The sequence below is a fragment of the Microtus oregoni genome, unplaced genomic scaffold, assembly GCF_018167655.1.
Source record: "Microtus oregoni isolate MIOR12 unplaced genomic scaffold, Mior012 000015F_ref0000493, whole genome shotgun sequence".
NCBI lineage: Eukaryota > Metazoa > Chordata > Mammalia > Rodentia > Cricetidae > Microtus > Microtus oregoni.
The window spans coordinates 25909364-25921831 of record NW_024543074.1 but is presented as its reverse complement, the minus strand read 5'-3'; the positions used below and the strand labels follow the sequence as shown (position 1 = coordinate 25921831).

At 40.3% G+C, this 12468-nt stretch overlaps 1 protein-coding gene across 1 annotated transcript in view; it reads left to right on the top strand.

Moving 5' to 3' along the window:
• Positions 1 to 12468, top strand: part of Ankfy1 (ankyrin repeat and FYVE domain containing 1) — a 64688-nt gene that overhangs the window by 20861 nt on the left and 31359 nt on the right. Inside the window, exons 5-7 of the mRNA XM_041663993.1 lie at positions 6400 to 6523; positions 8139 to 8288; positions 9902 to 10067. Of these exons, the coding sequence (XP_041519927.1) occupies positions 6400 to 6523; positions 8139 to 8288; positions 9902 to 10067 (440 nt within the window). The remainder of the gene's footprint in view (positions 1 to 6399; positions 6524 to 8138; positions 8289 to 9901; positions 10068 to 12468) is intronic.

The following is a 12468-nucleotide window of genomic DNA, read 5'->3' as shown; positions in this document are numbered from 1 at the left end:
GTGTGTGCCACCATTGCCCGGCTCATAATATTTTTATTTTCATGGGTGCATGAAAAAAAATTGGCTTCTCTCCTGGCTGGTTGAGGGACTAGTTTCAGCCATCAAGATATTCTGTTTATTGCTCTATTGATCCCACCTAGGAGATCCAAGGGAGACTCGGCTACTAGGAGCTGCTTACTTTGTTTTTACTGTGAGAGGGCTTTTCCTCTGGATTGGCCCCAACAGCTCCACAGGAATCCATAGACATTCTGGGATTGAGAACTGTTTTAATATCTAAAACTAATTTAAACATAAACAGGTCCAAGCTGTATAGGGCTAGATTATTAACTCAACTAGCTTTAATATTGAGGCCTTCCAGTTAACTATTGTGTTTGTTTAGTAAGTTTATGCACTACCTAGGAGTATACTCATACTCATTTTAATTAGATTGTTTATATCTTTTCCCCCCAGATATCCTGTGCTTTCTCATTCACCATATCAGACTTGCTTATAAATTAAATTGCTTTAATAAAAATGTTCTGGCTTTGTATAGATCATTTAATTAGTATAATGGATCATTTAATTAGTATATTGATTCATTAGGCTTCATAATGATCAACATTACCAGATGCTCCAATCTGTACTGTTGGATGTGACTGTTAAGTTGTCTGTCATAGCTCTCTTAAGAGCTGCGATGGAAGAGGCCAGGACTAGAGTGAGTGCTGGCTCATTTTGTTTTGTTGGGTTGTTTTTTTTGGTTTTTGGTTTTTTTTTTTTTTTTTTTTTTTTTGAGACCAGGTTTCTCTGTAACTTTGGAGCCTGTCCTGGAACTCGTTCTATAAACTAGGCTGGCCTCAAACTCAAGGGGTCTTCCTGCCTCTGCCTCCTGAGTGTTGGGATTAAAGGCGTGCGCCCCCACTGCCCAGCTGAGTGCTTGCTCTTAATGAGGTCACACATGTGCCCACTGCTTTTAGGCAGAGAAATAACACTCTAAGATAATAGCTCAAGAGGCTTTGGCAAATATGAAGTCAGTTTCTGTGAGAAAGAGGTCCTGATGGTTTGGAAATGTTAATAATTAAATTGATAAAAATGTAGGTATCAGAGTTTCTTTTGCTGTGAAGAGACATCATGACAACAGCAGCTCTTATAAAGGAAAACATTTAATTGAGATGGCAGCTTACAGTTAGAGGTTCAGTCCGTTATCATGGTGGTAGTGAAGGAGTTGAGAGAGTTCTGTATCTTGCAGCCAGCAGGAAGTAGACTGTGCAGTGAGTGAAATTTAAGCAAGAGACCTCAAAGCCTGGCCCCACAGTGACACACTTCCTTCAACAAGGCCAACCTTCCACTAGTGCCGCTCCTTATGAGCTAGCTTATGGGGACCAATTACATTCAAACTACCACAGAAGGGTTTTATTTTTAATAATACCAGAAAATTCTCTTACAAAGGAGTATGTATAAAAGTGACAATATTTTTCCTGATTATAAATATATATTCAGTGTATGCAATGTGGAAAACATAGAATTATATATAGAAAATGCTAATCATCTACAACCCAACCATTATTCAGCTATGTTTTTTTTTTTCTTTCAGTAGTTCTCACTTCTCACATACATGAGTTGATATGAAAACCAGAAAACTAGCTGAGTGTGGTGGTACATACTTTAAATTCTAGTGCGTGGGAGGCAAGGGCAGGCAGATAACTAATTCAAGCCAGTCTAGTCTACAAAGGTAGTTCTAGAACAGCCAGAGCTACACAGAGAATCCCTATCTCAAAAACCAAAGAGAAAAGAAACCAGACAGGACATGTGGGGTGCCTAATTTATATTTTTAAAACCAGATTTATGGGCTGGAAGTAACAAGAGGTTAAGAGCCCTTGTTGCTCTTGGAGAGAGAGGACTCAGGTTTGGTTCCCAGGTGCTCACAATTGCCTTTAACTCCATTTTCTGGGGTTCTGATGCGATGCCCTTTTCTGGTCTCTTTGGGCTCCTGCATGCATATGGACTCACATAGACGCACATGCACATAAAAATAATGAATAAATCTTTGCTAGGTATGGTGGCACATGTCTTTAATCCTAGCACATTGGAGGTAGAGGAGGATGGCTCTTTTATGAGTTTGAGTACAGTGTGGTCTACAAAGTGCATACCAGACCAACCAGGGTTATATGGTGAGATTTTGTTTCAAAGAAACAAAATTAACAGCAAAATAGATTATTTTGTGTTTTTGTATGCTTTGTGGGTATAAAATTACAAAAATATACTAATAACAAGAATATTTTTCCTCCAGAGCAAAACTAGCCTGCCTTGTATTTTTAAAAGAGAAAGTTTGAGCTGAGAACTTAAATTTTAAAGTTAAAATTATATATTCTTTTGTTGTGTGAGTCATACCATTTTTTAGTTGTAGCTATTCACATGGCAAGTGACACTCGGGATCTAAATGAGTGAATATGAACTGTTTGTAATTTTTAAAAAAACATCTGTTGTCCTCAAATGTATCCAAGTCCCTTAGCAGTGATAAGAAAGACAATATAACTTTCAGAGCCCAGGCTGTTGTCTGTACAAGTGTGTAAAGTGCTCTGCAGATGAGAGCTGGAACTTCTGTGGTCAACTATGTGGTAGGCCACCTGCTGATAGAACAGTGCTATAGCAAGACCATCATATCTGGTATTACAAGTTTCATCCATCTGACAGGAGAACTTTTCCTCCTAGAACACTTACTCCATAGTTGTGATCAGGTCAGAATGACTTTGTTACCTTTTGTTGTGATGTGGTGTGACATGTACTTAGACTGTAGAGGCACAGAAAATTGAGATTTATGAATATACTGTTTTATTTTTGAGATAGTGTTATACATTATAGCCCAGACTCACTGGTATTCATTTTGTAGCTCAGGTTAGCTTCTTACTCTTGACAGTCTTTGCCTTAGGCTCCTAAGTATAGCAATTTGAGGTATGTATCATCACCCCTATTGTAAAGCTTATGTGTGTTTTTTGTTTGTTTGTTTGTCATAACAGGATTTCTCTATGTAGCCCCTGTCTGTCCTGGAACTTGCTCTGTAGACCAGGCTGGCCTCGAACTCACAGAGATCTGCCTGCCAATGCCTTCTGAGTGCTGGGATTTAAGGATTAAATGAACCAGACACTTTTGTTCTTAATGCAGTGTTTCTACATATTGATTTTTCTTCTTTTAAAAATGCCATGGGAGGGTTGGTGAAATTGCTCAGCAGACAAAAGTCCTTACTACACAAACCTGATGACCTGAGTTTGATCACCAAAACTCACTTTAGAAGGAGAAAACTGACTTAAATTGTCATCTGGCCTTCACACCTTTTTGCATTGTGGTGTACAAACACAAACACACACACACTAATAATAATAATAAATGAATGAATGAGTAAATAAATAAAAAAATAATTTGGTGAGAAGGGGTGGAGACAGGATTAATATCCATGTAGTCTTAGGTGGCTGCCTCTGCCTCTTATGTGTTGGAGATTGAAGGCATGTGCCACCACAGTTAGCCCTAAATTAATTTTTTTTATTTTGTTTTGGTTTGGTTTGGCTTATTTGAGGCTGGGTTTCTCTGTAGCTTTGGAGTCTGTCCTCGAACTAGCTCTTGTAGACCAGGCTGGCCTCAAACTCTCAGAGCTCCGCCTACCTCTGCCTCCTGAGTGCTGGGATTAATGGCGTGAGCCACCACTGCCCAGCTCTAAATTAATTTTTAAAGTGCCCTGGGAGAGGTGCTTCTTTCACCAAGTCAGCAATGTTACTTAAAGACAGAGCACCTAAGGACAGATATAAAATAGTTGCATATTTCCTACTGATGGAAAATGGCTATGTTCTTGTTTCTAGCCTAGTCTACCTTGTAAGGTTTGAAAATTTGCTTTTTGTTTTTCCCTGGTCTGTCCCACTGTGCCCTCCTATCTTCACTCTGTCTCACTGTCTTCCTTTGCACTACTCCACGGTCTGTCTTGGTACCCATCTCTTCTTTCTCATCTCCACTCCATGATCTGTCGTCTTGTTTGCCTTCCTCCCCTCCTCTCCTTACCTCTGTAACTTTTGTTGTCCTTCTCTACTTCTGCTACCTAAAACTCATCTACTGAGATTGAGAATTCCCTGCTGCTCAGTTATGTACAGTAGTATTGAAGTCCATTAATATTTGCTATTAAAGTTTGCAATGTCTGTTTTCCATTTTCCTTCAGGAAAGGAATGTTGGGCCTTAGAAGGGATTTTTGAGCATAGAGGAAATGTAAACTTAGGAGCTTACCTTTAAGTATCTCGTGCTCTGCTGAATGTACCTAACTTTCCTTCATCTTGAAACCCACAGAGTCCCAACATCTCTGAGATCAAGTACCATCCTTACGTCATCATAGAAGGGGAGACAGGACCACAGAGACTTCATTTTCCTCTCACTACTAAGTTCTGCTATGTGACTTTTCTTAAGTTTTTGTTGAGGTTGTAGGAAAGGAGAAACAATGGTAGATTAGATTGAGGGGGCTATGAGTAGGCTACCACTGGGCATCTCTGACTACCCTTGGGGGTAAATCTGATTGAAGTACTGCTTTAAACAGACGTTTCCTGTCCCGACTGCCCAGTCCCAAATTAACGACTAAGATGTTGAATATGAAGTATAAACGCTCTGTTGATAGCTCAGGCTTGTTATTAGCTAACTCTTACATTTAAATTAACCCATTTCTATTCATCTATGTATTGCCACGTGGCTCGTGGTTTTACCTGCCCTCTAGCATATCTTTTGGGATGACTTTCAAGGAGACTGGGCAGAAGGCTGGCTGGTGTCTCTCCTGACTCTGCCCTTCTTCCCATCATTCTCAGTTTGGCTTTCCCACCTAACTTCCTACCCAGCTACCAGCCTGTCAGCTTTTTATTAGCCAATGAGGGTAATACATATTCATAATGTAGAAAAGAATTATTTTGCAGCAGCCACCTTTCTCGGTAGGCCTCATTTTGTGGGAAGCACAATATGGTTTCCAGGTAATTCATCATAGAATAAATTCTATATCTTCTATGCTAGGATGTGGAGACAACTTTGTGCCACGAGGATATAGTTGATATCTTGTTAGTCATTCATCAAGTCTTGTTGCCTGGCTTTGTGGAGACACCCATTGTGCCCAGTTTTCTCTTGACATACTGTGGTCTGATTTGTGTGTGGCACTCGAGATTGAATCCATAGTCTCTTGCATACTAGATCTGACTCATAATTATTTTACCATCTTATAGTTATTTTGGGTGGTCCTTTAAAATGTAATTATAAATGTAAAAGTTTTATTTATATGTATATGTGGAGGGTCATGTATCTGGAGAGACTAGAAGAGAATACCAGATCTCCTAGAACGGGAGTCACAGATAGTTGTGGATATGTGCTGGGAACCAAACTTAAGGTCCTCCTTTGGAAGAACAACTGTTCCTAGGGGCTGAGCTGTCTATTCAGTCCACACCCAGTGTTGCTAAGGATTGAACCCAGGACTTCCCAAATACAAATACATCCTAGACAAACATTCTACCATTGTCTTACTTTCCAAACCCTGAATTATAGTTTATTCACTTATTTTATTCATCATGATTATTATTATATATCAGTAAGTATTTTGGCTACATATATGTCTGTGCAGCACATAAATATGGTACCCATGAAGGCCAGAAGAGGGCATTGGATCCCCTAGAACTTACAAGTTAGATGATTGTGTACTTGCATGTGGGTGCTGGGAATTGGATCTGAGTCCTCTAGAAGAACAGCCAGTGCTCTTGACCTCTGAGGCATCTTTCTATCCCTCTGAATTATAATTTAAACAAAATAAAAATTTATCTTTTGGAAGAACTTTCAAGGAGGTATTTATTAAGCATAGACCCTCACATTTGAAATCATGAGAGTAATAAAGTTAGCATAATAGAGTTGTCTGAAATCTGTAGGCATGTTCCATACAATTCAGTGCCAAAGAACTGAGGCCAGTTTGTTTGTGTTGATTACAAAGTGGCCTGTGCACGTGATTCAGAAGTTTCAAGTGATTACTTTTGAGGCTATTGAGGTATTCTGCTTCATATTTTTTTTGCACGTTATTTTGATTCTGTTCGATTAATATACTGTCTAGTATGAGACTGCAAAGCACACTGTAATCCCAGACTGAGTCAAGAGGAGCCTAACCTCAGAGCTAGCCTGGGCTAAATAGTGAAATACCTTGTCTCAAAAATAAAATGTGTATGGTCAGTTTTAGTAAAATCATAATAAAAATTGATTTCCATAAGTAAAAATCTATACATACTTTTTTTTATCAAACATACTGTTCAATCTTACACCTTAGTTTTTCTTAGACATAACTAGTGCCTTAATCATTAACTTTGGTTTATTTATTTATGAATGTATATGCCTTACTAATACTGTTCATCATTAATGAAAACTCTCTTACAGATGTGAGAAGGGTGTTATGTCTCTGGTGAATGTTAGGAACTGTATTCGCTTCTATCAAACTGCAGAGGAACTAAATGCCAGCACACTAATGAACTACTGTGCAGAAATTATTGCAAGTCACTGGGTGAGTAAGGATTGAGAGGTGTGGACAGAGCGAGATCCAGTGTAAGCCCTGCTTCTGTAGTCGCTCCTTGGGCACATCGTCTTTGCAGCTTGCAGTATTAAAAAAGAAGCAGTTTGATGGATGGTCTGTGAGGTTTGTTTCTGTTCTGAAAGTGTTCTGAGGGTTTAGATTACACCAGGCAGAGGGAGCTGAGGTTCAGGAGCAGATGCCAAGAAGGAACATCTGCCTTTAGTGTTGTCCTTGAGAGGCTGAGACTCAGCATGCAGCTGCCCATGGAAGAACTTCCTCCACTACAAGAGGCATTATTAAACTTCAGCTTCTTTTCTTGAGTTTTTGTTATAAATAAGAGGCTTTACATCTCTTTGTTACAGTTTTGGTTTTTTATGTGTATGCAGGTGTTCATATGTGCTTGTGGAGGCCAGAGGACAACCTCTGGTGGACTTACTCAGGTACCATCCACTATATTTTGAGACAGGGTCTCTTACTGGCCGAGAGCTTGCCGATTAGGTGAGTCAAGCTGGCCAGTGAGCCCCAGGAATCCTGTCTCCTTCCAAGCACAGGGTTTACAAGCGAAGTTTTTTTTCCCCTTTTCATTAAATAAATAATATATAAAACAATCTATGTTGTTTTATGAACTAGCTTTTGTGATTGTTTTGTATACAACATTATTGGAGGAACTTTGGAATTCTAAAGAAAGTTTTCTAACAGTTGGTGTGAGTGCCCTTAGTGCCATAGACCTATAATCTCAACTACTTGAAAGGCTAAGGCAAGAGTTCATGGCCAGGCTGCAAAGTAAGTTCAAGACCAGCCTGAGGAACTTAGCAAGACCCTTTCTCTAAGGAATTTTTAGCCGGGCGGTGGTGGCGCACGCCTTTAATCCCAGCACTCGGGAGGCAGAGGCAGGCGGATCTCTGTGAGTCCGAGGCCAGCCTGGTCTACAAGAGCTAGTTCCAGGACAGGAACCAAAAGCTACAGAGAAAACCCTGTCTCGGAAATAAAAAAAAAAAAAAAAAAAAAAAGAATTTTTAAAGGGCTGGGAATTAGCTCAGTGGTGCAATGCTTGCCTAGCATACATGAAGCCCTCACTTTCATCCCCAGTACCAGTAGAAAAGTGGAGTTATTGTTTTTTTTTGCTTTAAGATAAGATCTCATTATGTAGCCCAGATTGATCTCAAACTTACGGCAAACATGCCTCAGCCTCTAGACGTTGGAATTAATGGCATATACTGCTATACCTGCTGAAAGGTAGTTTTAAAGAACTGACAGAGTGATAACTATCCCTTTCTGATAGGGGCACAGCTTTGGAGAAGAGCTGGGACTCAGTGAATTGTTTGCTGCAGTTCTGATTTGTTTTGAAATTGCCATCTTAGTAGACTTAGTAGGAAAAGGACTCCAAGCTCATGGTCAGGCTTCTACATGGCTTAGTTCCTGTTGAAGGTCAACATTGATGTTCAGCTGTCCAGTCTCTGAGGCTCAGCAGAGCTGGGATGGGTAAAAGTGTGGTGGCAAGTGCCTCTTAAATACAGATCCTGACTCGGTCGTTTTCTTACTGTGGACTTTGTGTGAGCTCTGTAACCTCTATATGTTAACACTTTTCATTGTTTTCAATCCCTAGGATGACTTGCGAAAGGAGGACTTCAGTAGCCTGAGTGCTCAGTTGTTATACAAAATGATCAAATCCAAGACAGAGTACCCATTACATAAAGCTATCAAAGTGGAGAGAGAAGATGTGGTCTTCCTCTATCTGATTGAAATGGATTCCCAGGTATTATAGAAGCATTTCCATTTTTCCCTGTCTCTCCCCAAACCTTAATGCTATCTCGATCCTGCTTCCATCTCTACTGTGACTGGACATTCTAAGAAAGTACTTCTGACATGTTCAGGTTGCTTTTGAGCATTTTCTGTTCTGTTCTGTTCCTCAGAATTCATCAGTCTTAGTACAGTCCAAAGCACATTTACATTTCCAGATGGCTGTCACAACATTACCTGACTTCAGGCCCCTATCTTTTTTTTTATTTCTTACCAAAACAAGTCTTCACAAATTCTGTGCCCTAAGCCCACACACATTCTGGGCTGGTTGAGAGTACTTGCTGCTTTTGCAAAGGACACAGGTTTGGTTCTCAACACCCACATGACAGCTCACAACCCTCTGTAACTCCATTTCCAGGGAACCCAACACCTTCTGACCTCTGGACGCACCAGGTATACATATGGTCCACATACTACATGCAGGCAGAAACACTTATGCACATAAAATTATATAGTTTATAATAGTAACCGCAATCATCACTTTATTATTTATCAGCTTTGCTGTTGGAGATCTACACCAGAAGTCACAAGATTAAATTTACATTGTTTATAGACTGGTCATTTGTGGAGCTGTGGGGAAGAATCCATTTCCTGCTCTCATAACTTGACAGCAGAATTCTCTAGAGGTCCAAGGTCTCCATTTTTCTTGTGGGCTTAAGACTATTCTCAGCCTCTAGATGTCCTCAGTCTTTAACTTCAAAAAAGCCTTGCTTCCATCCCTAAAGCCAGCAATGACAGGTCAAGTCCTAATTTCACCCCTTAATGACCTGGTCTTCTACTTTCCTGTTTCACTTTTAAGAATGAATGTTGTTACAAAGTAGGGCCCTGTTGGCTGGTTCAGGAATCACCCTAGCTCAAGGTACTTAGCCTTATCACATCTGCAGGGGTACCTTTTGCCTTGTAATTGACATCCTCACATTATTTTAGTAATAAGGGCATGGACATCTGTGGAGTGGGGGTGGAGGGCATTATTCTTCATCCCACACTGTCTTCAATGGAATGCAGGTGGAAGTATGGTTAATCATGGATGTTTGTGCTAAGGAGGACTCTCTGTTAAGCCACCTTTCATGAAAATCCTAACTCTTTGTTATAAAGTTCTCTATGCAGGCTTGTCTTTGGTGTCTCTGTCCCACGTTGTTGTGTCTGATGTCTGTCCCCCCCTCCCCTTTTGTCCCTGTCTCCTGTGTTCTGTTCCCCCCTCCCCCGCTGCTATCTCCATTTTCTCTGTGGTCCTTTGATCAGCTTTGTTGCTCTTTGCTCTCTCGTCACTGTTTATTGACACTGAAAGTGAGTGCTCTCGGAGGCCCGATAGAAAGTCTGTGATAAAGTTGAATTTGGAGACTCAGCAACACCATGGTGACATAGCATTAGAATTGGCACTTGGAGAATAAGTGTGATGACATACGTATTTATGGAAGAAAGGCCATTTCTGTGAGTTTGAAGACTGGCCTGATGTACATATTGAGACCCTGTCTCCCAGCACTCGAGAGGCAGATGTTTTAAGTTGGGAAAGATTAAAGTGGGCTGTATTTTCTGTCTGAGTGCTGATTTCCTGACTTCTCTGTTCAGCTCCCTGGGAAGCTGAACGAAATGGATCATAATGGAGATCTTGCATTAGATCTGGCTCTTTCTCGGCGACTAGAGAGTATTGCCACCACTCTGGTTAGTCATAAAGCTGATGTGGACATGGTAGACAAGAATGGCTGGAGCTTGTTACATAAAGGAATCCAAAGAGGTAAGGAGAAATGAATTACATTTTTCTCTGTATAGTTTTGAAGCTTCCTAGATACAGTTCTAGGAATTCCCAAAAGACCTTGAGTCTGTACACTCAACTAGTGTGACTTAGAACTTGTGATTGTTAGGTCAGAGGGTCTAAAACACTATTGGCTTTGTCAGTTTGTCTGTTCATAATGCCACCAGGACCTGAGTAAGAACAACTAGACAGATGGCCTTTAAGAAGTACCTTGGGAGTGGTGTTTTGGTAATTTCTGTGACTTCAAAGTTAGTCTAATCTATATAGTTAGTTTTGAGACAGTCAGGACTACATAGAGAGACCCTATCTCATCAACAGGAAAATACAACCAAAAACCTAAAAAAGAAATACCTTTGTGGGCTTGAGCAATGGTTAGTCATTTGAGAGCATTTGCTACTCTTGCAGAGGGACTTGGTTCCCAGTAAGTGGATTCACAACTGCTTGTAACTTCAGTTCCAGAGGTTTTGATACCGTCTCCTGGTTCTACAGGTAAACATATGATATTTACCCACACAGACACTTACATATCAAACTCTAAAACAGAAAGTTAAAAAAGTACCTTTGTCTTGTGAGCAACATATGTCTGCTTCTTTCTTCAGAGAATTATGCCAGAAGATTGTTAAAGTTCTCACAGAAGGATTAAAGACCCAGTTACCCAAAGTAATCCTTAATAGAAAGAACAGTGCTGGAGGTACCAATTGTAATACCTGATCTCAAATTATGTTACAGAGATGTAGTAACAAAAACAGCATATTACGGGCCCAAGAGCAGGCATGTAGACTGATTTTATATATATATATATATATATATATATATATATATATATATATATATATATAAAACTTTGAGGGCCCGGGAATAAATAAATGCATAATTGTAGTATCCCTTTTTGAGAAATTTCTCAAAAACATAAATTGGTGGGCCTGGAGAGACAGCTCTGTAGTTAAGAGTGTGTTTGAAGCCGGGCGGTGGTGGCGCACGCCTGTAATCCCAGCACTCGGGAGGCAGAGGCAGGCGGATCTCTGTGAGTTCGAGACCAGCCTGGTCTACAAGAGCTAGTTCCAGGACAGGCTCCAAAACCACAGAGAAACCTTGTCTCGAAAAAAACCAAAAAAAAAAAAAAAAAAGAGTGTGTTTGACTTTCCAGCACCCATTTGGTGCCTCATAACTGCCTGTAACTCCAGCTCTAGAGAATCTAACACTTTCTGGGCTTCTCTTTAACAAAGGATGAACCTGGCTACCTCTCACCTTTACAAAAACCATTTCAGAATGGATTTATAACCTTAAAAGTAAGATTAGAAACTTGGAAACTGCTAGAGCAGCAGTTCTGAACTGTGGGTCATGGCCCCTTTGGAGTTATATACCAGATGTTTACATTACGATTCATAATAGTAGCAAAATTACAGTTATGAAGTAGCAATAATAATAATTTTATGGTTAGGGGCCACCACAACATGAGGAACTGTATTAAAAGGGTCTCAGTGTTTGGAAGGTCGAGAACCACTGTGCTAGAAGAAAGAGGCGTAGCTAAAATATCTCAAGGTACAGGCAGAGGCAAGGGTTTTTTAACAGTATTCCAGTAGCAAGGAAATACTCCCCTGAATCAAAATGAAGAAGCTTCTATACCACAGAGAAAACTGTCACCACAAGTAAGAGACAACGGGAGAATGCCTTTGCTGGTCCCATATCAGATAGGTAATATTCAAAAAGTGTAAAGAACTGTTTTTAAGGATCCAGTCCTTAAATGAGCTAATGAGCTAAACTGTCAGCTTTCAAAAAAAGGATATAGGTCTGGAGAGATGGCTCAGAGGTTAAGAGCACTGACTGCTCTTCCAGAGGTCCTGAGTTCAATTCCCAGCAACCACATGGTGGCTCACAACCATCTGTAATGAGATCTGGCGCCCGCTTCTGGCCTGCAACCATACATGCAAGCAGAACACTGTATATGTAATAAATGAATAAATCTTTTTTTTTTAAAAAAAGGATATACAAATGGCGAATAAAACTCGAAAGTGCACATTTTTAGCCACCAGGAAAATGCAGATTAAAACTCCTTTGAGAGTCTGTCTCATTCCAGTTTCAGTGGTTGTCATCAGGAAAATAAATGACAGGACAAAGAGATGGCTCAGTAGGTAAAGGCACTCACTGCCATAGCTCGCGTGGTGGAAGAGGAGTATTGATTCTGGAAAGTTGTCCCCTGACCTCTACACCCAGGCAATGGTCCAGTGCATGCCTACTTACATACGTACACATGAAATAAATAAATGTTAAAAAATAAAGAACAAATGCAGAGATGGATCGGTGGTTAAGAGTCAATCATGAGGAGCAGAGTTCTAATCCCAGCACACAGGTAGCAAGCTGGGTGTCCTGTGTGTACACCTTA